Raw genomic sequence first — 26,630 nt, 5'->3', positions numbered from 1 at the left:
ATTCCTTTAGATCGTTAATACAAGTATATGCATGGTGTGTTAGTTTCTAACACGAGTAAATTGAATTTTGACATGATAAACCAGTTTAATTAGTATTATATGAAGAAAAAAAATTAAAGAGTAATTAAATGTGTGATAGGTGAATGGGAATGATAAATATCACTAGCTAGAGTGGCCCTAATCCTACCAATTTGGGGTAAATAAAATTGTTAAGTTTCTAAACTCAAGTTTGCATCATCCTTCCTATAACTTAGACTTTAGTAATTTAGAATACCGTCCTTTAATAAAATAAAATAAGCTCCCAAAACGCGGTTTTTTTTTCTTTCTCTTAGTTAACATAGAAATTAACCGTACCTGAACAACGAATTTAACGATCTCCAACGTCTATACCTGTAACAAAGAGAAAATAACTAACCACTCCAGAAAAGGGGTAGAAACAGAGTTTCATGTTTATGTCATCAAAACAACTTGCTACTTTCTCTACTTGAAAATGTTTGTTTAAACCGCAAAATCTGGAATATGGGTCTAGCGGTTTTGCCGTTCAACAACTTCATAGACAAATACCAAGCAAAGCAAAGCATCCATGTTAGATTCCCAATCCTTCTTTGATCATAGATCGAGCAAACACTAGCAATCTCATTCTTCATCACCATGAACATGTTTGAAGCCATGAAGGTCGTCACCCCACCTCCTGTTTTTTCTCTTCTTTCTTTCATCAGCATGATAGTTTTCGTATATGTCTGCATCATAGCATTCTCCATCATGCTTTTGTTGATCGTCATTGCCCTCCTTTACGTCATCTGTGAGTTTGTTTGGACGCCCTTTTACGAGAGGAGAAGTAATCCTGATCCCGAAGCCGAGGATCAACAACAATTATCTCGTCCAAACAACGGTGCAGCATGGAATGACCAAGCTACATTTTATCAAGCAGCCGTCCTTCATAATTTAAGGGTTTTGGAAATTTTGGACTCGATTGTTGAGGTTTTGGAGGAAAGAAGAGACGAAAGGCAGCAGCGAGTAAGGGAACAAGTTTTGGAGAGCAAAATGCCACCACCTATAGCTTATGGAAGCCAAGAAACTGAAATTAATTGCAAGGATTGTGTTATTTGCATGGAGGATTTTGAGAACGACCAATTGTGTCAAGTTTTTCCCTCATGCAATCATACGTTCCATGCCAATTGTATGAACACTTGGTTGAAGAAGAGCCTAACTTGCCCGATTTGTCGTAATTCTGTATTGGATTTATGAGGCAGCATAAATCTAGGTCAAAAAAATTGTAGATATACAAGAAGTTTAATCATTTATTGGTTCTCTTGTCGTCTTCAGCAAGATCCTACCATGGTGCCGGGCCGTTTCTTCCATATGTCGGTAACTTTGAGGTGATGAAGTTGTGAAAGTAAAATGCGATGAAGGTTTTGGTTCTCCGGCGAGGTAAAGTGGACAGGATGGATGGTTGTTTGAAACAAAATAGGTTGTTTGGGGAAAGTTTTCAATGCCACTTAGGTACGAAGGTGGGGTTCGAATAAGAATTTTCAAGGGGTTGTGTCTCAAAATGATGCATTTGGCTGCATCTCATGACTTACATGAAATGGAGAAACAGGCACCCTAGAATCGCAAATCAATCATGGGACGACAAGCGGAAAATTAAAACTTATGGCGATGTGTAATTGGTTTGCAGCACTAAAGTGGCAGTGCCCCCTTTTATTTATGCAAGTCTCTATCCTAGAAGTGAGCCGCTACGTGTGATTGAGTTTTGATTTCGCTAGATTTTTCTTTTATGCCATGATCATGCTTGATTAGTATCTCACTTTTGAAAATGGATGTAAACATTTTCTCTTCAATCCCATATTGTTTGAAGAAAAAAGAAATTTTAAATGCAACACCTTTTGTTATTTGTTAATTTACTTGATACTTATGAGAATTCGTCCAACTGACGTGTAGGTTTTTGTGTTCAATTCCCAAAACAAAAATTAACACAAAACATCCGTGTTTACCGAGATAAATTATTTGATTACTCCTTACTCATAGTGGATCATGATTTCTTTAAGGAAAATAATTTTTCTTTTTCCATCCACATCCATGCATGTTTTTGGCATTTGAATAAAATAAAAAAAAAATTAAGAGACAAAATTCAAAAAGTGTGCAAAAAAAAAAAAAAAAAAAAAAACCTATAGTGTATAGATATTACTAGAAAGTTTGCCCGCGTGTTGCTGCGAGATTGTCAAATATATTGCAAGTATTGTATATAAATGTTACATAAGGGAACAAATATGTTGCAAGAATTGTGTGTAGAATTTATAAAACATGTACCAAGTATTTGCATAAAATATATAGTTGTTACTTGTTCAAATTATAACAGCTTGTACAAACATGAGTTGGAAATTCACCTGCCTTAACTTCTCCACACTTTACACACATAGACCCTTATCTTTTTTGGTGGTTTAAAAGCTTGCAAATCACGGGAGGTTGTCCATTTTGTTACAAAGATGTAGAACCAAAAGATATATTTTATCAATTTTCAAGAGCATAGATGGACATATTAAATTGTATGTAAAGAATGTATAGCAAAATATCAAATAGCAAAAGAAATCTCAACATAACTCTACCACAACAATAAGAAATCTCAAATAGAAAAAATCTACCAACTACCATACGGATGATTTTTAAAATGAATAAAAGACTATCCTATTATGGAGAGCTTATACCTTTCACTTGTTCACTATTCTTATGAGTTGCAAAACACAACCAACAAAAGAAAATCAAACAAACATCAAAAGAAAGGTCATGCCTAATAAGAAGGTTTCATTTATAATTATTTCTATTTCTACATAAATACGAATAAATTAAGCTCCCAATGATCTGCATAAACATTTGCAGGGCCCTCTTTTCTATTGATGGAAATGACTAAAACAGATTCTACCCATGTCTTAATAACATCAATTATGTGTTGAACCACCTAAATCGACTCAAATCACGGAAGAAAGGCAGTCATCAGCGTTCAAGCAAGTGAAGCAAAAAAGAAAAGGTAGGACATATGAACATTGTGATTTTGTACCATCACCTGGACAGTCTTGCCAACATAAAGGCAGAAGACAGAAATGAATGAACTCAATTCTAATACGCTAAATGTTTAAGGTATATACATCATGAAAGTCTTATGAATAACCAAATTATCTGAAGTTCAAGATATTGGATTAGCTACATACAAATTTGGAGACAAAACCAACAGATCTAGGCTTGTATAGCTTGTAGTGAATAATGTTATCAATTGTTCCAGCAGTGTCACCAATCTTAAAAGCTCCAGCTTAAATTCCTCCAACAATAGCTGGGCCAATGACAACCTGTAAAAGATACGATAATTAAAGTTAGTATCGCCAGTTCATTTTCCCAGGTTAGTGAAATTAAGATGACTTTGCATCAATCGTGTAACCTTGTTGTTTGCCAATGCATATGCAATCAATTGCTTAGTGTCTGACTCAGGTATACCTTCAGCAATGATTGCCACAACTCTAATGGTTGGTTGCTTGAGAGTAGCTATGGAAGAAGCAGCAGCACTGCAGATATGTCAACATACATTCATCGTTAGGTACAACCATATAAGTTTTGCACTCCAAAACGCTACTCATAGAATAATCACCGACCTTCTATATGAAGCAAAGTTGATTAAGACATCAGTAGTAGGATGTGCGGCGCATGATGCTTCAATGCTGCAACAGTTATCAATCCAAAGGTCAGACAATCTCGAAACAATAGATCAAGAATGGTAATCTGACGAATAACATGATTTGAATATATTGGATATGGAAAAGTAAGATTAACCAAGCATACATGCATATACATAACTATACAAAAGGTGGCTTGCAGCCACGAAAGACGAAATCTAGGAAGAGGATGAGAGAATGATGACTTACTTTGAGTGCACTGGCCACTATGGCGATTTCCTCTTGACCGAAAAATAGCTTCTGAAATCCCTCTGAACCGGGGTTAATGATTCCAGCAACTGATGATGTCTCCCTCCTTATTACAAACCTCAGTTATTGCAATTACATCTTTTTCAAAAACTTAAAACTATAAGTAAGATCAAGTTCGAAGTCAAAATTAGGAAATGAAACACACCGCAAAGGAAGTCAAAATCGAGTTAGAAGCACCTGATATATCTTGTCAGTGGTAATGTTGTTATCCCTCTTAAGAGTCACATCTAGGAAGCATTCATAGTTGCCCAGGTCCAAATTAACCTACAATTACAATTAAAGTTTAAACAAACTCAGCAGCATAAAGTTTAAAGATAAGACTAACACTCAACATGATACCAAGATATAATCCAGAAATAATTAAAGATATGATTAAAATTATTTGTTCTAATCGAACATATTTTTCTAGTTTTCTTATCCAATTAGACAATTGCAGTTCCTAAAACAAAAAATAATTTGTAGAAAGAAAATTAGAAAATTCGAACTTGATAACAGTCTACCTTAAAAAACTCCATGACCGAGTAACAACAACAACAACATTGAGACATAATTTGGTAAATATATATGGTGGACAAATTTAACAACTTTAGTACTGTTAACAAAGCTTCAACCAATACAACATAAATCAAATCAATATATACCTGCATATCCTGAGTCCGAATTGTAACCTCGTGCCCTACAATGTCTTGGTGAGTGACTCCTGCTTAAAATCCAAACAAAACAAAGTCTGTAATTTCAGTTTCCAACACATTTAACTTTTACAACACACAAAAAATCAAAACTCTCATCATTAGAAAACAAAAAGGAAAACTTGAAATTATATACCTGAAGCACAAATGGTTTGCAAACGCATATACAAAATTTCCAAAAAACAAAGACAAACATTTCCTGAAATGAAAAGAAAAGCAAATCATAGAGCCAAACCGAGAATCCGAACATAGAAATAAAACCCCCAAAGTTATGAAAACAAAATTTAAATGCAAGACACATTTGCAAACAGAAGACCACCCCAAAAAAATTTAAATATTGTTTGACAAAAAGCCCAAAAGAAAAAGTAGATTTTATATACAAACCTTGAACACAAAGGGCTTGCAAAGTTGCACATGAAATCCCCAAAATTGGGACATGAGCGTTTCCTGAAACTAAATAAGCGCATATATCAAACCCCCAAAATGAAAAAGAAAAGAAAATTTAAGACAAAATCCATTAAATCAGATACATTGGAAAAAACGCAAAACTCACTGGAAGAACACTACCGTGGAAGAGAAAAAAAGATAGGTTCGAAAATAAGCAGAAAGTGAGAATGGAGAGAAAGAAGCGAACGAAAAGAAAAAGCTAAGAAGAGGTTGGAGACGGAACAATAGAAAAGTAGAAATGGGTATGGTAAACAGAACAAAAAGCAAACCTCACGATGACCAACACGTGGTAAGAAAGGCCCTGGTTCCCCTAACTTTTCCAGCCTCCTTCCGTTAAATTCACAAAGGCAGATTGTCTGCCCTCCTGTTTGAGTGCTATTCTCATAACCTCCTATTTTGTGCAGTCAAAATTAAGCCACGTCAACATTTTATATTGATTTTTTTTTATAAAGATAATAAGACAAAAAACAATAGAAATATAAAATGTTGATGTTGCTTAACCGTGATCACACAAATAGAAGGGGATGGGAAGGGCACCCAAATAGGATGGCAGACAATATGCCTCCTAAATTCATTGTGTTTCACATTTTTTAAATATTTTTCTGGTCTTCTCACCAGCTATACATGGGTTTAAAAAATTAAGAAGGTATAAATTTTTATTGTTTGTTGTGCCACAAACCATGCGGCCCGGTTTTAATCACATTTTTTTTGTCTTCCCACCAGCTATACATAGGTTTTAAAAATTAAGAAGTTATAAATTTTTATTGTTTGTTGTGCCACAAACCACGTGGCCCGGTTTTAATCACAATTTTTTTGTCTGCCTACCAGCTATACATGGGTTTAAAGAATTAAGAAAAGACTAAAAGAAAGACTCCACAAATGGAGGAACGGGTGAATAGAAAGGGCAAATTCGGGATTTTACTGTACAAAAAAGACAAAACGTAATGGTTGAAGACTAACTTTAGGGGCATTTTGGTCCGCACACTACCCTATAACAGTGCCACCCGAGCCATGCTAGGTAAACAATTAGGAAAGTTTCCAGGCAGTCGGTTCCTAACTAGAAATTTGATTTCAAGTTCTGACTGATTGCTTTCTTTCTTCTTAGTCCTCCAGGTGAGAATAATGACAAAGAAAATGACAAGGAGATTGCATGATATGAGATACTTTTGCTCCCATCCTTGATGATATGAGATATTCTTGATCTAAAGTGACTTATTTGAAGAGGTATTCTCGGAGAGGAAGAAAACTGAGTATTTCGAGATGCTTTGTTGAAGATGCATTCTCGGAGAGGAAGAAGAGTTAGATATTTTTGTAAGTTTGCCTTGTTATGGAAGATAGAGGTCGACATATATAGGGATTTCCCAGTAACAGGTAGTGGTGATGTGCCTTTACTCTTGTCAGCAACTGTGGTGTAATTAGAATAGTAAGATTCACGCGTTTTCAACTTTATCAGAGATCTTTGACAAATTTGCATGTGATATCCAAAAGCTGAGATTGTGTCTAAGAAATGTTGACGAACTTTATCCTGAAAATCTGGCTTTTGAAATTCGGAGAGCTGTTCTTTTCGATTTTTAAACAAGTGGTCATGTTGCTTCTTCTTTTATAGAGGCATTAATTGTGCTCAAAATGTATGCTCGAAAAACTGCTGCATGTAGAATTTTTCCTTTCTTGCACTTTTGAGATTTTATCTGACCTCATTTTTCCTTCATCATTTCTGAAAAATGGCTTGTCCATCTAACATTTGCTTAGATTTGAGTCTTAAGAGTGGTTCAGACGAGCCACGTCAGGATAATATATGGCGTCCGCCCTTCTTATCTTCTAATGGTCCTCTTATGGTTAGGGATTTTGTGATGAAGAATGACCTAACCGCTAGAGTGGTAGCTAGGAATCTTCTCACTCCTAAGGATAACACAATCCTTTCAAACCGGTTTGATGAGTCGGCCAGTTCAAGACTCATTGGCTCTCAGTATTCAATGTGCGCGCTCTGTTTCTAATATGGGCCAACACCTACTTGCTCGAACTCACCAAGTTGAATCATTGATGGCTGAGATGGCAAGTCTTAAACAAGAGATTAAAGGGCTCAAGCATGAAAATAGAGTGTTACACATGATCGTAAATAATTACTCGACGAGCATGAAAAGAAAGCTCGACCAGCTATTGGAATCTGAAGGTCGGACTCAAAATGACAATCAGGGGTTCGAGTCTTTATTCCAAAGACACCCATTGTCTTAGTTGTTTGAAGTTTCACCAAGTACTATGGCTCCAAATAATCAACCTCTGGTGCCTTCCCCTTCTGGGGTACTTCCGAGTATTGAGACTTCACATGAGCAACCTTTGTGAAGGTTCCCTTCTGTTTTTTTGTTTTAACTCATGTGTATGTAATTTCTCGGAGATATTAATAGATAAGCTTTATTTTATTCAATGTATTGTGTCAAATACAATAAAGCATATACTTCGCTAAGATGTGGTACTTCTGGACCAAATATCAATTTATCTTTACCTTCACAAAGATAAATGATCATTCTTAGTGTCTAAATAATTTGAGTATTCAACTCATAATCTTCAATCCATATGATTCTTTATAAACATCATGGATAAGATTCATGTTGACATATTGTTTGATTCTGCAATTTGAGACAATATCTCTCTCAGCACTTTATAAACTTTCTAAACTCTTCAGGAGTCTAAATCTAATATTGTTGACTCTTGCAAGAGATTTTAGTATGTTACAACAATATCATAATGATAGTACTCACTAATGCAATTTATACCATATGCTTTACCCTTCCACGGTTTTCTTCAAGCAATCTAAATTTTTCAAGGATTTTCTACACTTCATGACACATTTTCCTTTGGAATTTATACAGAGCAACTTGCTTCCATGTATATTTGAGGGATTTACTTATGGAGATATGATGTGGGAGACTCATAACCCTTCGTAGATAATTCTCCATTCATATGAACTTGTTTATAAGAGCATAATTTCAAGTTTCAAGTTTCAATTAGTAACCTTGTGTCATATCATGTAAGTGTAATTCACTGTATTACAAATGCTCATATGTAACCTCATTTGGTTCAACATCTTTTGGCTATTTGTATTACATACATGCAACAGTTATGCTTTGGGAATGCCATAGTTCAGCAGTGTCATATTCTTCTTCTTTCAAAGTACTGAACCTTTTGAATTTTTAGGCATGTAACAAATTTGTTACCACATTATTTTGTCCAACAAGAACATCAATTCATGTAGGCACATTTGCAACAAGTATATGTGATTTTATTACTTTCGTTGCATCATTAAATGCATCTGGCATTTGATTTGCATATCGTTGCATCATTCAATTATTCTCACTTCGTTTTTATATTGATTGCTTCATGAATCAAAATAAGACAATTTCTCTTTGTTCTTCTGGAATGATATTTTCTCATCATTCTTCTGGAACAATGTTATTTTCTTCTCCTAATGGCAGGAAAACTGTCTTATCAAAATCCTAGTCTGCAAGCCGCGTGGTAAACATATTCCCAGTCAAGGATTCCAAATATTGAATGATAGATGGTGTTCAACATCAATGCTTAATCGGCGATGATGCCTCATTTTAGTATGTTGTGCCAGTGCAATAGACACATAGATAACACAACCAAAAACACATAAATGTATAATGTTTGGCTGATTCCTAAACACGAGTTGTACTGAGAAATATTAAAGGTTGTTAATAGGTCTCAATCGAACTAATAATGCATCATGCAAAATAGCATGTACCCATGTAAAAACTGGTAATTTTGTTTTCATGAGCAAAGAGCGGGTAATCAATTTCATTCGCTTAATAAAGGCTTCTGCTAAACCATTTTGAGTATAGACATAAGGAACTTCTGGTCCTTATTTAATGGTCTATAGACTAAAACTCTTATGGCCTTTGTTATAATTAAGTTGAGGCACTGCGGCACTTCAAACTTAAGTACTCATCAAGGAACTTTATGTCTTAATCTTGAGGATCAAGGGACTTTATGCCCGATCTTTTTGTATGATAGAACTTCAGGTCCAATCATTTTTATATGATGAGGATCAAGAAACTGCAGGTTCTGATCTAATCAAGAGCTTCGGGGCCTTGTTATACTCATCATAACAAAAGAGAAGTACAATAAGTAAATTAAAGATATAGGCGGTAATTCTAGCCATAGTGAATAAATTGCATTCAAGTAAATAAAGTTTGTGACAAGGGCTTTAATTCAGCACCATTCACATAAATCAAAACTTAAAGCGGTAGGCGGTAAAACTGTCCGTGATAAATAAATTGCTTTAAAGTAAATAGAACTTGTGATAGGGCTTTTAAACCAACACTATTTACATAAATAAATATATATTTTTTTCCTTCTTTCTTTTCAGATGGTACAACACCATCCAAAAAGCCTTTACTTTTTATTATTATTCTTATTCATTCACATGCTGCACCATTCCAAAACAAACCTTTGGTTTTATTCCTTTTATTTTATTTATTTTATTATCTAGATGGTGTAGATGCACTAGGAACCAAAACCTTTTGTTTCTTTCTTTTTCAAATGGTGTCGTGCACTATTGACTTTTTTAGATGGTGCCATACATATTCCATAAACTTCAACCCTTCCCCCCCTTTTTTTTTTCTTTATCTGTCTCTACCAGTCTCGAAACCCAGGGCCAGCTGGGTTGTTGTAGAGGTTACACAAAATCAATTCAATCCAAAAAAACTACTAGAGACTGGCGTTGTTCTTGCATGGCCCAAAGAACATGACATCGTGAAGCAAGAACCTCCTTATAGGGACATAGATGACAGCAGAGTTAATGGAGGCACAAGAGAGGGAGGCCTGTGTGGAGTCAGTCATGCCACCACCATCTCAGATAACCGAGTATTCATAAGAGTTCTCGAGATCTGTCGAAAACGACGTGAACTGGGTTTCTAAGTCTGATGAGATTCTTCTGGATCTCTGGAAACTAGTTGTCAAGTACGAGTTTTCTTATCTCATGACGACTACAGGTCGTTGTAAATTTCAATTCTAACAAGAATTCGGTGGAGCGCTTCTGGCGTGGTGGGAAAGATGAAAAATAGGCATACCTTTGCTTGTTTTGCTGCACCTTTGTTTGTCTGTAAGATCTCTCCATCTCTTTTGTCCACGAGAGAAAGACGAGATTGCAGGTCTAGCAGGGATAAAGATCATCACATCAATAGTTAAAGTAATAAAAGAAAGGTTGATGGATTTTTGTGACAAAATGTTCTTCCCTGTTTGCCGTGTCTGGCTTGCCATCTCTACTCTAATTTTTTTTTTTTTTTTTTTTTGTGCTACTTCTTAAAGCTAAACTGTTCCTAGTACCACAAGTTCAACTTGTGTTTATCCGAATTTATGGCGTTATTCTTTCCACTGACATGAGAACTTCTCGTGCTGATAACGTGTTGTAAAACTGACGGTGTGTGCAGTGGAATAAATAAACAAGACACAAAATTTACGAGGTTCCTCTACAGTCAGTGTGACTGGAGTACGTCTTCGGGACAGCAGTGGTGCTTTCATTATAATATGGAATAATAAGATTACAAAGATAACTCTTTCTATTATCTCCTCTCTTCTTCCTCTCTTCTTTCTTCCTCTACCAGCCATATGTCTATCTATGTATATTTGCTTTCCTTATTCTTATCCATTTTATATACAAGGCTTTAGACAAAGTTGTGGTGGGATGAACAGTGGATTGGTAATGGGATAGGTGGCCATCCACAATGAATGGCCTGTGAATTACAACAAAACCATATATATATATATATATATATTATGTACAAATCTCAAACTTTTGACGACTTTTGAAAAGACAAAAAGTAGTGGGTGGTTTCATAATTCAAAACCGTGTGCCACTTCACCTCTTTCACATTCTCAAAGGTGGAGTCGCAGATCATCACACCTTTTTGACCCTTTGAAAATTGAAAAACCCCTTTATATTACACCTTTTCGCTTCTTCTTCTTCCTTAGCCCTTTCAGAGTCCCTTCCAGGACCTTTTCAGAGCTTCAAACTGAATCAATGGATCTGCAACTCGTGCCATTTTAGATTAAATATCAAATACCTTCTCTCTCTCTCTCTCTCTCTCTCTCATTTATTCATAGACGGCAAGCTGTAGAAGATCGTCGAGGCTTTGTTGCTATGTAAGTTTCAGATTTGTTGCGAGAGTTGCAGCAAGTTTGTGATTTGCAGCCTCCTAGACTACCACCTAGTGCCGCCTAGAGCGCCTAGAGCGCCTAGGCGGCCGCCTAAATCCTCGCCGCCTTAAGTAACCACTTTGGCCTAAATCGAGTCAGGGCCCGCCACCCAGCGCCTAGGTGGCTGCCTAGGCCGATTTTTAGAACACTGTCTCTCACTGATGCAACCAACCTGCTCTCATATCATGAAGAAGTTGGAGTTTGACCATAAAACCAAATGGCAATATGGGGAGTAGCCCAACCTCTTATAAGCTCTTGCAAGGTTTATCCTTTCACCAATGTGATGCTTTTTTACCTTCACATCCTCACAAATGCCAAGTATCCTTATACAATTGGCGGAAGAATATATTTTTCAGTGTCTGCTTAACTTATGTCTATGACAAGTAAATACCAACTTGTTTGTAATACATGGAAAAATCTGTCGTTAGTAACATGTTGTTTCCTGATTGGAGATGACTCAATTTCAGTTCTCCATTATCTTCCTTACTTGAGGTTATAAGTTCCTGTCCCAACCTTGACTAATTATTGTACCTACCAATGCCATGATTCTTAATTTCGTATTAGGTGAATTTCTAGTTAGCAAATTCGTACAAGTACTTATATAATTTTTCGTAACACTTTTTTTACACGTTTTAATGATTTATTAAATTATATGTTTATTAAAACTTTAAAGTACATACATATATTATACACATACATATGTACTTTTCACATTTATAAAACACGTTATTTTGACATATTTTTTAATAATACATATAAAATTCAAATATTCTATATGCATTTTTAACATATTATTTAAAAAAATATTAAAATTAAAAAACAAAACCGAAATTTTTCATAGTATTTTTCTGCAAAGTTGTCGAATAATGCATTTGCACATACTGGTTGAGGTCATTTAATTTTCTGCCTGAACACTCAATTTCTACTCATTATCACTTTTCGCCAATTAGATACGGAATTCAAAGTAACCAATTAGATTTACGATAAAACTAATAAATTGACATACGGATAAAACTCAACAAGAAACTGAATGGTAAAAGTGTTGGTTATAACATAACTTCTTCTCACAACATGCAGGTAGGCACCCGCGGACACCCAACTGCAAAGCCATTACCGGCAGTAATAAAATAAATTTCACCTCCACCGTTACCTTGTTGGTTAAAAAAAAAAAAAAAAAAACAGGTAAAAAAAGAAATGCACCACCATTTTTGGAATGCATCCAGAACAAAGAAGAGTTGGGTTTGGAGTGTCCTGCTCTACCTTGACGTTAATTAGTTGCATAACAAAAACAATAATTCCTAGAAGGGTTCGGCAGCTCTGGCACAACAACTTCATGGAAGAACTAAAACCAAACAAGAAACCAAAAATTCTGCAGGGCAACGAGGCCCCCATTTTTTCACAAAAAGTACCGTGTTCGTCATCATGAATACTATGATTTCTAATCCCAATATTCTTCATCAATCTTCTCACAATCATCTCAGTTTTTTGTTGTGCATTTTTGCGCTCGGAATAGTAGTAGGTTTCTTGTTTCTTCTAGGCCAAGCAAGATTCACGAATCTCAGCCGCCTTGTAGTTTGGATCGGCAACCTAGCGCTCTGCACTGCGGCTTTGTTTCTCATTGCCTTGATGCATCCCATTATTGGAATCATATTTTCTTGGCTTCCAAACAGAAGCCATAGCAATCACGAATTTGAAGGAGCAGACGAGTCTCACCACCATCATGATCAAGACACATTACCACAAGCACCTGCGCAAGATATTGCAACGTTGTGCCACATGGTGTTAATAGAAGTGCTCGATAGAGTTTGGGAGGACTTGGTGATGGAGGAGGGGCCAGAACAAATGCCTCAAGCTCTCCAAGTTCAAGCCCTAGAGGCCCTCCCACCGCCTTTGACGTACTGCAAAGGCAGCAGGGACATAACATCGAGTTGCTGCAGTGACCGGTGTACCATTTGCTTGGAGGATTATATGGACGGCGAGTCTTGTCGTATCTTCGCGTGCAAACACATGTTTCATTCCAATTGTATTGATCATTGGTTAAAGAATCATCTAACTTGCCCAGTTTGTCGAAACTCTGTTGTAGATATCTGACATTGTAATTCACTTTCTTGTATAAATTACACAGAATTGCAAACGTAGTTGCCTTATGAACAAGTTTCCAACTATTTTCCAGAGGAAAACTTCTTTTATGCCATCAAATAATAGCATGCCTGCGTTTGGTTTTTGAGATTGGATAGTTATATTCAAGGTAGGGTGAAGGAAGAAATGCAAAGAAATTTTGTTGAGTTAAAAGGTAGAAGACAAATTACTAGTAAATGAAACTTATCTCTTGCAATTCTTATTAAAAAATGAAAGGTATTGAATTTTTCTGATTTGAATTGTAATATATTTCATCATAAGAAAGCTTTATGGGAAGGCATACTTATACACAATTGGAAGAAAGCTTCGGATGCAACAGCACACATCCAGCAACCTCCCTGCTGTCCATGAGTCAGCAATCACATGCACACCCTTGCTGTCTTGCTGTGTGTTGTCTTGCTGTCTGTAACAGCACATGCTTGCCGTGCTGTCTGTAACAGCACCCATGCTTCTTCCAAGCTGTCTTGCTGTGTGCTGTCTGTAACAGCACATGCTTGCCATGCTGTCTGTAACAGCACCCATGCTTCTTCCAATACTCCCCCTCAAGCTGGATCCAGTAGGTTGATGGATCCAAGCTTGGAGAGGAGTCTTTGAAACTGATGAGAAGCCAGAGGTTTGGTGAATATATCAGCCAGTTGATCGAAGCTTTTTACATAATGTGTCTGAATCACCTGCGACTGTACTTGTTCACGGACATAGTGACAGTCGACTTCAATATGCTTCGTCCTCTCGTGAAAGACGGGGTTTGATGCTATGTGCATGGCAGCCTGGTTGTCACAAAATAAGGTCATTGGTTGAGCTGTGAACACACCTAAGTCACATAAAAATCCTTTTAGCCATATCAGCTCACACGCGGTTGAGGCCATTGCACGATATTCAGCTTCGGCACTTGATCTTGCGATGACAGTTTGTTTCTTGCTCTTCCACGTGACCAGGTTTCCACCAACAAAGGTACAATAACCAGTGGTGGACTTGCGATCGATTGCGTTTCCTGCCCAATCAGCATCACAGTACCCCATGATTTGAGTGTTGTCATTCTTTGCCATGAGAATGCCACGACCAACAGACCCTTTTAAGTAACGTAAGATTCTTTTGACAAGGTTCAGATGCTCGATGGTGGGAGAGTGCATGAACTGACTGGCAATACTTACTGAATGTGAGATGTCTGGTCTGGTGATCGTTAGGTAGATCAGCTTGCCGACAAGCCTCTGATATAAGCTGATATCCGAGAGTGGCGTGCCTCCCAAGTCAAGCTTGAGCTTGCTATCAAGAGGGGTAAGTGCAGGCTTGGCATCACTCATATTGGCATCTTTAAGTAGGTCCATGACGTACTTTCGTTGATTAAGAAATAGTCCCTTGTAAGAAGATGCCATTTCGATTCCAAGAAAATACTTCAACACCCCAAGATCTTTAACCGCAAATTGTTGTTGAAGTGACTGTTTGAGTGTGGTGATTTCAGCAGCATAATCACCTGTAATTATTAAGTCATCCACATATATCAACACAACTAATTTGCTTGCAGCTCTTGTGCGAACAAATAATGATGAATCTGCATTACTCCTTTTGAAACCAATGCTATGAAGAACGGTACTTAGTTTTGCATACCAAGCACGTGGTGATTGCTTCAGTCCATAAATTGACTTATGTAACTTACACACCAAATTAGGCTCTTGGCTTTGAGGGTGTCCTGGTGGCAATCTCATATAGACTTCTTCTTCAAGATCACCATGTAGAAAGGCGTTCTTCACGTCCATTTGATACATAGACCAACCTTTATTGACGGCAACAGACAATAAAACCCTTACTGAGTTCATTTTTGCAACAGGAGCAAATGTTTCCTTGTAATCCACCTCAAATGTTTGAGTGAATCCTCGAGCCACTAGCCTGGCTTTATGCCTCTCAATCGAACCATCAGAATTAAACTTGATCTTATAGATCCACTTACAGCTCACTGCCTTTTTTCCTTGTGGAAGTTTGGTGATGCTCCAGGTTTTGTGTTGGTCTAGTGCTTTAAGTTCATCTCTCATTGCTTCTTTCCACACAACTTGATTATTAGCCTCATAAAAGTTTTGAGGCTCACTGTGACTTGAAATGTTGTTAAGAAAGGCAGCATGAGATGGAGTTACCTTTTGATACGACACGCAATTTGAAATTGGATGCCTCGGTTTATATGTGACAAAATCTTGAAACCTTGTGGGAAGTTGTCTATCACGCCGAGGATTGCGTCGAGGTACTAGGAGGTTTGTCTCATCCTCGTTCAAATTGTCATCCACATCTTGAGGATTTTCTATGTTGCCGTTGTCATCATCATGCACCGAGTCATCATCATGCACAGAATTATCAGGATGAGTACCTTCATTATTGACTTCAATGGGAGGTGTAGAAGTACAGATTCTTGGTAGAGGAATTAGGTCTAAGATGCACTCCCCCTGACTTGTGACTTCATGTGATTTGCTGAAAAAAGGGTTAGCTTCATGGAATCGTACATCTTTAGATACAATTATTTTTCTTAGTTGAGGATCATAGCACTTATATCCTTTTTGTGTTGATGAATAACCAAGAAAAATACATTTGAGAGCTCTAGGGTCCAACTTATCTCGATGGTGTGACTGTATATGAACAAAACAGACACAGCCAAAGACTCTAAGATGTGAAAGGTCGATTTTTCTTCCTTTCATGACTTCAAGTGGAGATTTAAACCCCAAGACTCGGCTAGGAAGTCTATTGATGGTGTACACAGCCGCCATGACTCCTTGTGACCAAAATCTCTTTGGTACGTTCATTTGTAACATTAATGCTCTCGTTTTTTCCAGAATGTCACGATTTTTCCTTTCAGCTACACCATTTTGTTGAGGTGTGCCGACACAACTTGTTTGATGCATGATACCATGCTTGCTCAAATATAATGACATGATATGGGACATATATTCGGTGCCATTGTCAGATTTTAAGGTTTGAATTTGAGAGGAAAAATGGTTCTTAACAAGATTGTGAAAATCCTTAAAAACTTCAATCACTTCACTCTTAGACTTTAAAAGGTACAACCATGTGGCTCTAGAGAAATCATCGACAAAAGTTACATAATACTTATAACCATCAAAAGATTCAAACGTTGGTCCCTATACATCTGAGTGAACTAGTTCGAAAACTTTACTAGTCCTAGATAAGGATGAGGTAAAAGACAATCTGGTGGCTTTAGACAAATGACATGTTTCACACGAAATTAAATCATTACCTAAGTTTGGAAACAAGGAAGACAAAACAGGTTGGGAAGGATGAGCTAAACGTTGATGCCACAATTGACTATCTTGGGATGGACTGGACTTGGCTTGAAATCCTCTGGGACTGTTTTTTGATATGTAATAGAGGCCATCTAGGTAAAACCCTTCACCAATCGTCTTCTTGGTGAGGCAATCCTGAAAAATGACATTGTGAGGAGAGAAAATGGCCAAACAATTTAAGGTATTGGTGATTTTTCCCACAGATAGAAGTTGAAATGGAAAAGAAGGAACAAATAAGGCTACTGACTCAATTTGTCCGATATTAAGTTGATATTTCTCTTCCCTAAAACCTTAGAACTCTCACCATTGGCAGTTGAGACTTGAGACGGTTTTGAAAATTTTTCAAACTTGTGAAACTTAGAAACATGGTTGGTCATATGATATGTGGCACCCGAATCAACAATCCACAAATCATGCATCATATTTACATTAAGAGCAGTTTTAAAAGCAGTCATGATACCTTGCATGTCATCTTGGGCCATGTGTTGTGTTTCTGTCAGAAATCCAGCAAACTTGCCTAGCAAAGCTATTGAATTTCCATCTTCAAAGCCGACCGTTTGGTCACTCTTAATCCTTTCTTTCTAGCTTTGAAGATACACTGCAAACTCATTTATGAGTGCAGCTGGATTTGCAGTAAAGCTCTTGAGTGCATCAGACCTATGAGAGGTTGAGGTAGTTGCATTGTTGGCTCTATGTGGTGCACGGTTCAGTCTTTGTGAGCCCTTGTTATCCTTCATGAACTCTGGCTTTAATTCTGGATGTAAAATCCAGCATGTCTCCTTAACGTGACCAGTATAGTTGCAGTGTTGGCACTTTAAGTGTGGATTCTTCACTTTGTATTTTCTTTCGTTGGCTAGATAAGCCCTTGCTTCAGTTACACTGGTCTTTGTGCCAGTGTTCATGACTTTCCTTCGTACTTCTTCACGTTGGATTGTTGCACATACGCTGGTGAAGGAAGGTAGTTCGGGGTTCATAAGCATGTGGCTTCGTAGGTCTTCGTATCCTGGATCGAGACTTGACAAGAGTTGGAATATCTTGTCTTCTTCTGCCCTTTTCAGTAGTAAAGACGCCTCAGTTGTGTGAGGCCGATACATTTCCAGCTCATTCCACATGCTCTTCATGCTGCCTAGAAGTTGAACAAAGGGCTTTCCTTCTTGTTGTATGTTGGAAATGTTCTTCTTCAATTGAAACACACGTGCAACATTGTTCTGACTGCCATACATCTCCTTGACTGTCTCCCATAGTTTGAATGATGATTCAGAATAACTGAATATTTCAGCTAGTTTACGTTCCATGGAATTTAGGAGCCATGACATAACTAGCTGATCCTTGCAAAGCCAGATTTCATAAGTTGGTGAAGAAACATCAGGAACTTTGATGCTTCCATTTATGAACCCTAGCTTGGACCTTCCACCTAAGGCAAGACTCACTGCTCTCGACCAAGGTAAGTAATTAAACTCATTTAACAAGACCGAGCTTAATCTTTGATTTGGATTGACATCCACCTCAGACACGGTTGAGGAGGAAGGTATCTGGGAATCTCCAAACGAATAAGAATTCTCTTCCGCCATATGAAGACGATTGAGCAGTGGAGATGGTCCGAAATGCAAGGTCTTGAGCTGCTGTCTGATGCTGTCGATCCTTTTAAAAACAATCCACCAGCAAACCCATCAAACCCAACGGCAACAACATCAACTCCCCAGAAGGCAACAACATCAACTCCCCAGAAGGCAACAACATCAACTCCCCAAAGGGCAGACAGAATATTAGGGCTTTTCTGAAATTTCCTCTCAGTCCACCTTCCTTCTCTCTCTAGAAAACCAGCTTATGCAATTCAGATCAAACCCATTTTTCCGATTTTGCAATTGGAGAAGCTGCTGATCTTCCCCAACAGTGTTCAATTTCTGCTGCTCCTTAGATCCAACTCAGGACCCAGAAGAATCTCGGTGGGGTTTGGGGGAGCTCAGGAGTGGTGGCTCTTTCTCTGTGCACGTATCGCTAGGGCTGGATCTAAGCAGCCATGGCGTTGTCAGGCATGCGAGGCCTCTCTTTTTTCATCAGCGACGTTCGGAATTGCCAGAACAAAGAGCAGGAGAGGCTCCGGGTCGATAAGGAGCTTGGAGTTTTGAGGTTGGTGAGGATCCGAGAGAGGGACGAGCTTGAAACGGCGCGTTTTGGTGAGCTCGGCTGATGGGTGAAAGAGTCTGAGGATTTTCAACCCGAACGGGCAGACAGAATGGAGAGCTCCGAGCCCAAAAAGGACTCCACCGGCGGCGGCGACGGTGGAGAAAAGCCGGAGTCTTTACCTGCAGTTCAGTTCAAGGAACTCTTCATATTCGCTGATGGGTTGGATTACGTTCTGATGGTAATTGGGTCAGTCGGAGCTGTCGTGCATGGCAGCTCTCTCCCCATTTTTCTCCGGTTCTTCGCCGATCTTGTTAATTCTTTCGGCACGAATGCGAACAATATGGATAAGATGATGCAGAAGCAGGTTATTTTTCCTGCTCTGATACCATATTGAATTTTTCTGATTTGAATTGTAATATATTTCATCATAAGAAAGCCTTATGGGACGGCATACTTATACACAATTGGAAGAAAGCTTCGGATGCAACAACACACATCCAGCAACCTCCCTGCTGTCCATGAGTCAGCAATCACATGCACACCCTTGCTGTCTTGCTGTGTGCTGTCTTGCTGTCTGTAACAGCACATGCTTGCCGTGCTGTCTGTAATAGCACCCATGCTTCTTCCAAGCTGTCTTGCTGTGTGCTGTCTGTAACAGCACATGCTTGCCATGCTGTCTGTAATAGCACCCATGCTTCTTCCAATAAAAGGATTAGAAGAGATCCTCACCAGATCCTTTTCATGGGGATCCTAGGGATCAAATAATTTTAGCCGTTCACGTAAAATCGTGCGGTTGAGATTACTCTACCTTTCAACTTTCTCCCCATTCTCTCTCCGCAGGACCGTAACATTCTTGCCTTCTCTCTGGCAGGTGATCGAGATTCTCTATCAGCATCAAAGGACCAAATCCACGTCCCATAAAAATTTCCACAACTCACTCGAAAGCGCAACCTTAGCCATCCAGTCGAAACTCTCGATTTAGTCTCCATTGGAGCGGAACTCAGGAGTTTTTGGAGAAATAAAATTTCTAATTATTTGGTTATGTTCTCAATCATAGATATACCTCCCCCCCTCTTGCTGTTGAATCTTGACTTTAGGGGGTGTGGCGTTTGCCACTTGGATTTGTAAGCAGAGGACTCTGAAAATGGTGGATTTGGGTGGACTAAGAAAAAGGTGAAGTTGAAGCTTCATAACAAATCCATGGTCGTGTTCACCATAAAGATGCAGCGTGAGGGAGAGAGTTCTCAGCAGTGGAAGAATATTGACTAGAAGGCTGATAGAAAATCTCGATTGCCACCGACGAAGAAGGCAAGAATGTTGAAGAGAAAGAGAGAGCGATAAAGTTGAGAGGAAGACTCATCTCAGCCGCACATTTTACATAAACACTAAGATGATTTAATCCCAAGGATCCCCAAGGAATGGATCCGAAGAGGATCCTAATGTGGACAATGGAAGTGTTGACATAATTTCGTAGAGTCACAAGATTGTCTTGCTGCTTGAGACTTTCTTTTCAACTTAATGTGTTTCGGGTTTAAACTCTTCTCCCTCTTCTTAATGTAATGTAGAACATGATTTGTACTCGAAAAAACTTCATATAGAGTCATATTACGGGAGTGAGAGGTGTAATGACTAATTTTTAGTAATAATAACAATTGTCTAAAACTATCATAAACTCTAATGACATTAAGCATGTAATTCTTTTTGGTGTTTTTTTTTTTTTTTGGGGATAAAAAGTGATATATCTATTTCTTTTTGTTGCTAATGTGTTTTACCATAAAATTAGCTATTCTTTTTCTTCCGAAATCAAACTTTATTCTTTAAAATATGATCATATGGCAATAATCATTTAGTCTAATGACGTTCGTTCTCTCCTTTTGTTGAAAAAGGTTATTAGCTCAAAATTCATTAACGACAATTGTTAACTAATACAAAACAGGGAATCCGAATCACAGATTTCACTGACCAACCTCAAATTACATAACACAACACAATTTCTAAACGTTCACATTGCTTAACACAAATGTTTCAGTGTCGCTTGCAACAAAAATTATAAAAAATAAAAAATAAAAAGAAAAAGGAAAAAAAAATCAAATAAATTAGTTTAGGGAGGAAGAGTCCATAGGATCCTTCCTGGATTGATTTTTCTTTTCGGAGTTCTTCATCTTTCTTTTGCTTGAGTCGTCATCCTGTTTATATCTGAAAACAATACGACCTCTCGTGGTGTCGTACCGACTGACTTCAACCTTAACTCTGTCGCCGATCAAAATTCGAATGAATTTCTTTCGGATTTTCCCAGAAATGTAGCCGATAATGGTGTCCCCGTTGTCTAATCGAATTCGAAACATACCGTTGGGGAGTGACTCCGTCACCATCCCTTCTTGGCTGAACTTCTGTTCGTCCACTCCCGGCGATTTGCTCGCGGCGACAACGTTCGAAAACCGTCTGGTGCTGAAGAGGAGGTGGTTTCCGACCGGACAGTGCCTGCTGCTGTTGATGTTGATGTGGAGATGGAACTGGGGTTTTTGGACTGGTTGGAAATTGAGAGTTGATGGGGTGAGGGTGAGGGTTAGGGTTTTGGAGTGGGGAGGGGGAGTGTGGTGGAGGATTGGGTGGCGGAGGGAGGATGATGGCGAGGTTAACATGGCTTTTGGTGGTGGTGGTGTTCTCTTTTGGTGTCTGTTATGTGGGTGGAGACAGAGAAGGGGAGGAGGTAAAGGGATTGGCTTCGGGCTTTTTGAGGATTGTATTGAGTAAATATTGTTTACGAGCGTAAATATGTAATTCATAATTTTGGGTCCCATATGCTGATCTTGCTGACCACCTTGGCAATAACATTTTGTTTCAGATAATGTTAGGAAGATCAAATTTGTAAAGAAAATAATATCATTAATAGAAAATAAACACGTTAATCAACATTTAAGTAATAAATCCAATCATCAACATCCACATCATTTGATTTACAAAATTTGATTTAGAAATTTGGTCTCCCTAGTACTATTCGTACGTTTCTTCCACTAAACTTGAGATTTGCTTTCAAGGAGATTTAGGGTGAAACTGTTTGATGAAATGCCTCATGCATGAAAGCATACACGTCTCAATTTATGCCTTTTGCATGTTTGACTATTTGGTCCTTACTTAAATTGATAACATAACACACATGTGAATCATTTTTCAGTTAGCACTACATGGAAAAAAACTAGTCATAATAGAGTTTCTCCTCAACAAATCGCACGTTGTGGTCTTGGCGCAGCTTAGAAACGGGTCACATATTTACTACATCATTAGTTTTACGGAGTTGTCATATTGTCAAATAAATGAGAGACATCCAAACCAACAAGAAGAAAGAAAAATGAATAGAAGACATAAATTGGTACGATATCAAAATTTTGTGAGAAATTAAAACCCCACGATCCATTTTGAAAATCACTTAAAACGTGGAGGGTTTAAAAATGTAATTAGTAATGCACAACTTTGGACGTATTAAGTCTGTTTTGATAAAAAGTAACAAAGCACTACAAGGAGTTAAGATCATTTATTCTCCGCTCGAGGGCTTGTAGCTCAAAAAATCTTTCAATGCAGAAGAATTGTGACCAAAATTAAAAAGTCTAGTGAGGAGAGATAACACCATTTCAAATTTTCAAGATTCGACAAGCAACAACACCTAGCTGATTGTTCGTTGCATACTCTGATATTCAACTGTATTGGGATTAAAGGGCCTCCGATACCAGGGATTGCTAATGTCTCCCAATTCCACTTGAACTCTCATAAGTTGTGTGTTCTCCGAACACTCAATAGCCTTCAACGGCAAAATGCGAGGCAAATCAGAACCAGCAAATGGAGTGCAGTTCTTTGCAGAAAGGCAATGGCTAGAATATTTGATCTCCAATTCAATGTCTTCTTACTGTTGAAAGTACTGAACAAACTTTCGCTATTGGCAAAGAAATTGGGTGAATATTTCTTCCACCAGAACAACTGTTACCAGATTTATTTGACACCAAAGAGTACTCGTAATTTATACGAGGAATCATCAAATTGAGACGGGTCCAAAATACTTTGGATTGCTCTCAGAACTCATCGAGCTCTCTAAGGTTCCAGTAATCAAACTAGTAACACTGGTGGAATTCATGACATTATAAAGCTTAAGAACAGCGGGATAATAAAGCCCACGACCATGTCCCAAGTAATTAGAACCTAATCCATCCATGCAAATCTTCCCAGAAGATTCTGACCAGAACCCACTTAGTTCAAAGCTTACCGAACTAGGTCGAAGACTTTTTGAGACATTTCCCACATAGTCAAACAAACTGCTTCTTTGAAATCGAAGACTTCCTTCAATCATGAACAAGCCTGGTACATAAGTTGTTTGAACACTCGAGGGGGTGAACTCAATTGAATTTTCGGGCTCGTGATAAGGCTGAATGATGATCTTTGACTAAGAATTCCACTTCCACCGGTGTAGTAACCTGTATGGCTCTTGAGAATTTGAGAACCTACATATCCACTTGGCGTTGCCCGGGGAACATTTGAATCACAATGATCAGAATAAGATATGTGATTGTAAGGTGGAGAAGGCAATGAAACTGGATTATAGAAGTAATCAGAATGTGGTGGAAAGACGATGAAACGGAGGGCAAAGAAAATACGGCAAAAACAGAGAAGAACATGAGAAGTTTTGGCAATGAGTACCACATCTTCAAGATACGGTAGCAGAAGACTGGTGTTTCTTCATGTATATTGGGAGAAAGATGAACAAGAAGAAGAGCAAAAAGAAATTCAATGTGAAAGTATTGCAATGTTTCGATTGTTTTATGTACTTTCCATAGTCTGTATTACTGCAAATACGGATTATGTATCACAGTCGTTGTCGTGACAATACGAAGAGAACAAAGCTAGCTGATGACTCGGTTTTCATAGACAACTAGAACAAATAAAACCCAGGACAGTGAAACCCAAGCTGCATTTTGTTTTCTCATTTGTGAATGCTAAAAGGATAAAAATAAGAGGACAAAGGAAAAGGAAAATATACGAAATGCTAATTGCTGTCCAAAAACAAGCTTCTCACTTCTTGCACTCCTGAATGGCGCCCGAGAAGTTCTTGTCATCAAGATACAACTCGCAAAGAAGCTGCAATTGACCGATCTCAGTAGGTATAATATCACTAATGTTATTGGACGTTATGTGTATTGTTCCCGGAAAGTTAGCCAGTCTACGTGGCATAAAAATTCGATTTTTTCTTACGACACCAAAGAGAGGAATTTCAAATTCATAATTGTCTGCTTGAGAAGCATTCATCATTAGCATTGGTAATCTACAAAGTTGTTTTGAAAATTCACCTGAAATTTGGTTGTATGCTAGATTCACATAAAAGAGTTTTGGAAGAGTCCCCAACCAACTTGGAATTGTACCTGTGATTTGATTATAACCCAGATCCAACACCTCGAGATTCTGTAGGTTTGATAACCACCCAGGTATCTAACCATTGAGCCCACAACCAGCCAAACTCAAGACACGGAGATTCTGAAATCCATGAAAATCAATCATGTCATCAACAGTTGGCATTGTCTCGCGATCAAATGAACCGGTAAGGAGGAGTGTATGAAGACTTTTGCAACACATTAATATCTTCATTGCCACTGTGATATTGGTCAGCCGTACATAAACAAGCGAAAGAAAGGACAAGGATTTCAACAAAAGAATCTCAGGTTGTGTTTGTCCTTCTAGATAAGGATTTTCACTCAACCGAATTGCTTTTAGGGACCTGCATGAGTAAAGGCTTATTGGAAAGATACCAGTGAAGTTATTCCAAGATAGGTCAAGTTTACTAAGGCGACTGAGTTTGGAGAAATTAAGCTTGGTGAGGTCGCCTTCCAAATAATTGGATTCCAAATGTAGTTCTACAAGGTTTGTGCAATTCATCAAAGATGGGGGCATATTACCTTGTAAGCTGTTAAAATCAAAATTCATGAATTTTAACTTGAATAGCTTCCCAAAATTGAGAGGGAGCACACCATTCAAATGATTTGAGTTGAGGTCAAGGATTGTCAGGTGGGCGAGGTTGGCGATTCTTTCACTAATGGCTCCATTTAGTGAATTGAGAGGTAAAGAAAGTTCCTCAAGTTTGGTAGCATTATAGATATCTTTTGGAAGTGATTTTGACAAATTATTGTGACCGGCACGAAGAATCTGTAGTTTGAAACACCCACCGAACCCAGGGGAAATGTTGCCACTAAATTCATTGGAGGAAAAATCCAATACTCTTATGGAAGGATGCAATCGGAGACAGACAGATGATGGGATATGCCCAGAGAAGGTGTTGTTGCTGACATTGAAACTAGTCAAATTCCAAGCTTGTTGGAAGAAAGAAGATGGAATTGGACCATGAAAGTGATTGCTTGACAAATCCATTGTCTAAATATTTTTGGGTGGTAGAGAAAATGATATCTCTCCAGAAAGAAGGTTATAGCTCAAATCAAGGATCTCGAGGCATTTCAAGGACGCGAAAAATTTAGTTTCAAGTGTGCCATAAAGTGAATTGTGCGGAAGGTTCAAGTGGGTGAGATGTGTGAGATTCCCAAGTGATGAGACAAATATACCTCCTTTGAGCCCTTTGGAGGGTAAGAGCAAATGGGTGACCCAACCCTCTTGATTACAAGTGATGCCATTCCAATGACAACAATCAACAGAACTACTCCAATTTACGGAAAGAGAAGATAGAGTGTGAGCTAAGGCCAGAAATAAGGTGTGTTCAGCTTGGTTGCATGCATGAATATTTCTTGTAGATATAATGCAAGAGAATAAAAAGAGGAGGATGAAGCCATGAGCCATTGTTTTAACTTAGATATCGCTTAAGAAGAGGAAGAGGAGGAGGTCTGCATATATACAAGCAATACCAATTTATTATAATTGGTTGTTTTTTTTTAATTATTATTATTTTCATTTTTTAGCTTTGAATTATCCAAACCCCAATATACGTTTGAAGAGAATTTGCACGGCATGAAAGAAATCAAAAAGCAAAGACGTTAGTAGGTCATGGAATTGAGAGGGGGCCGCACATGAAAACAACTAAACAAAACTAAAGGGTAAAAAGTTGTTTTGTCACTGATATTTCTTGTTACTTATAAGTAGGACGTTTTAAATTTGACTCGTGTAAATACAATTCATTATAATCGCATTGCAAACAGCCAAACTATGATAATTGGCAAACAACACCGTATGAGTCAAGTCAGTTGATTAGGTCAATGTGCTCATTACTTTTAACCCAAATTTATATATGTTCATTAACTAAAGTAGATTAGAATATCGCTTAGAAGAGATGCAAATAACTTTGTGAAATGTTGTTGGTTCTGCAACAATTCTGCAGATGTCTCGCATTCAAAATTTATTTTTGTACTTGTGCTTCTCTCTTTGTCCTCCTTTTTTACACTGTCCTAACTAGGTTTTCTTTTTATTTTCTATTCGAAAATCTCTAGAAAGTTTCTATGCCAACTCAAGTTTTTTATTAAATCTTCTCAGAATCTAGGGGAATTGTCTATCAGTGCAGAAAGATGATCGAAAATACATCGAGTACTAGGTTTCATTGTGTCCTCGAGACATATTTGCATTAACTCCGTCTCCGTCACGCACCTTTTTCACTCTCGTGATGAAGCAAATATTGTTTTCTTGTCTTATAGAAAAGAAAAATGAAAGTGCACGTTACAAACAGAAAAAAATAAATAAAAATAAAAGATAAAAATAAAAAAAGCAAAACTTATTACATCCTCAAA

General features: G+C 37.9%; 3 protein-coding genes and 1 long non-coding RNA gene across 6 annotated transcripts; 1 reads left to right on the top strand and 3 right to left on the bottom strand.

Annotated features, from left to right (window-relative positions):
• The first annotated feature begins 651 nt into the window (after nucleotides 1-651).
• Nucleotides 652-1,248, top strand: LOC125478003 (putative RING-H2 finger protein ATL19). The gene has a single exon (XM_048585624.1). It carries the CDS (start codon nucleotides 652-654, stop codon nucleotides 1,246-1,248), a length of 597 nt encoding a protein of 198 aa, XP_048441581.1.
• A 1,579-nt stretch (nucleotides 1,249-2,827) lies between these two features.
• On the bottom strand, nucleotides 2,828-5,389 carry LOC108867259. Of its 3 annotated transcripts, none has more exons than XR_007258906.1 (8): nucleotides 5,045-5,389; nucleotides 4,797-4,859; nucleotides 4,613-4,671; nucleotides 4,149-4,235; nucleotides 3,912-4,017; nucleotides 3,642-3,707; nucleotides 3,431-3,554; nucleotides 2,828-3,341 (listed from the first exon to the last, which is right to left on the bottom strand). It is a non-coding gene; the product is annotated as an uncharacterized LOC108867259 (long non-coding RNA). The 3 variants fall into 3 exon arrangements; XR_007258905.1 differs by having other exon boundaries at nucleotides 3,487-3,554; XR_007258907.1 differs by lacking the exon at nucleotides 4,797-4,859 and having other exon boundaries at nucleotides 3,487-3,554.
• A 15,415-nt stretch (nucleotides 5,390-20,804) lies between these two features.
• LOC103947620 (translation initiation factor IF-1, chloroplastic) lies at nucleotides 20,805-21,623 on the bottom strand. The gene has a single exon (XM_009358543.3). It carries the CDS (start codon nucleotides 21,507-21,509, stop codon nucleotides 20,964-20,966), a length of 546 nt encoding a protein of 181 aa, XP_009356818.2. The 5' UTR covers nucleotides 21,510-21,623; the 3' UTR covers nucleotides 20,805-20,963.
• Nucleotides 21,624-24,339: 2,716 nt separating this feature from the next.
• On the bottom strand, nucleotides 24,340-25,272 carry LOC125478002 (receptor-like protein 3). The gene has a single exon (XM_048585622.1). The coding sequence runs from the start codon at nucleotides 25,270-25,272 to the stop codon at nucleotides 24,340-24,342; it is 933 nt and encodes a 310-aa protein (XP_048441579.1).
• Between the last annotated feature and the right edge of the window lie 1,358 nt (nucleotides 25,273-26,630).

This window comes from the organism of the source record quoted next, unplaced genomic scaffold (assembly GCF_019419815.1).
Source record: "Pyrus x bretschneideri cultivar Hongxiangsu unplaced genomic scaffold, Pyrus_bretschneideri_v1 Contig23, whole genome shotgun sequence".
NCBI classification, from domain to species: domain Eukaryota; kingdom Viridiplantae; phylum Streptophyta; class Magnoliopsida; order Rosales; family Rosaceae; genus Pyrus; species Pyrus x bretschneideri.
Note: the sequence above shows the minus strand (reverse complement) of the source record. Positions and strands in the feature narration are given on the sequence as shown.

Coding starts and splice junctions, on each gene's coding strand:
- LOC125478002 (XM_048585622.1), bottom strand. CDS start 25,272: ATGGATTTGTCAAGCAATCACTTTCATGGTCCAATTCCATCTTCTTTC.
- LOC103947620 (XM_009358543.3), bottom strand. CDS start 21,509: ATGTTAACCTCGCCATCATCCTCCCTCCGCCACCCAATCCTCCACCAC.
- LOC125478003 (XM_048585624.1), top strand. CDS start 652: ATGAACATGTTTGAAGCCATGAAGGTCGTCACCCCACCTCCTGTTTTT.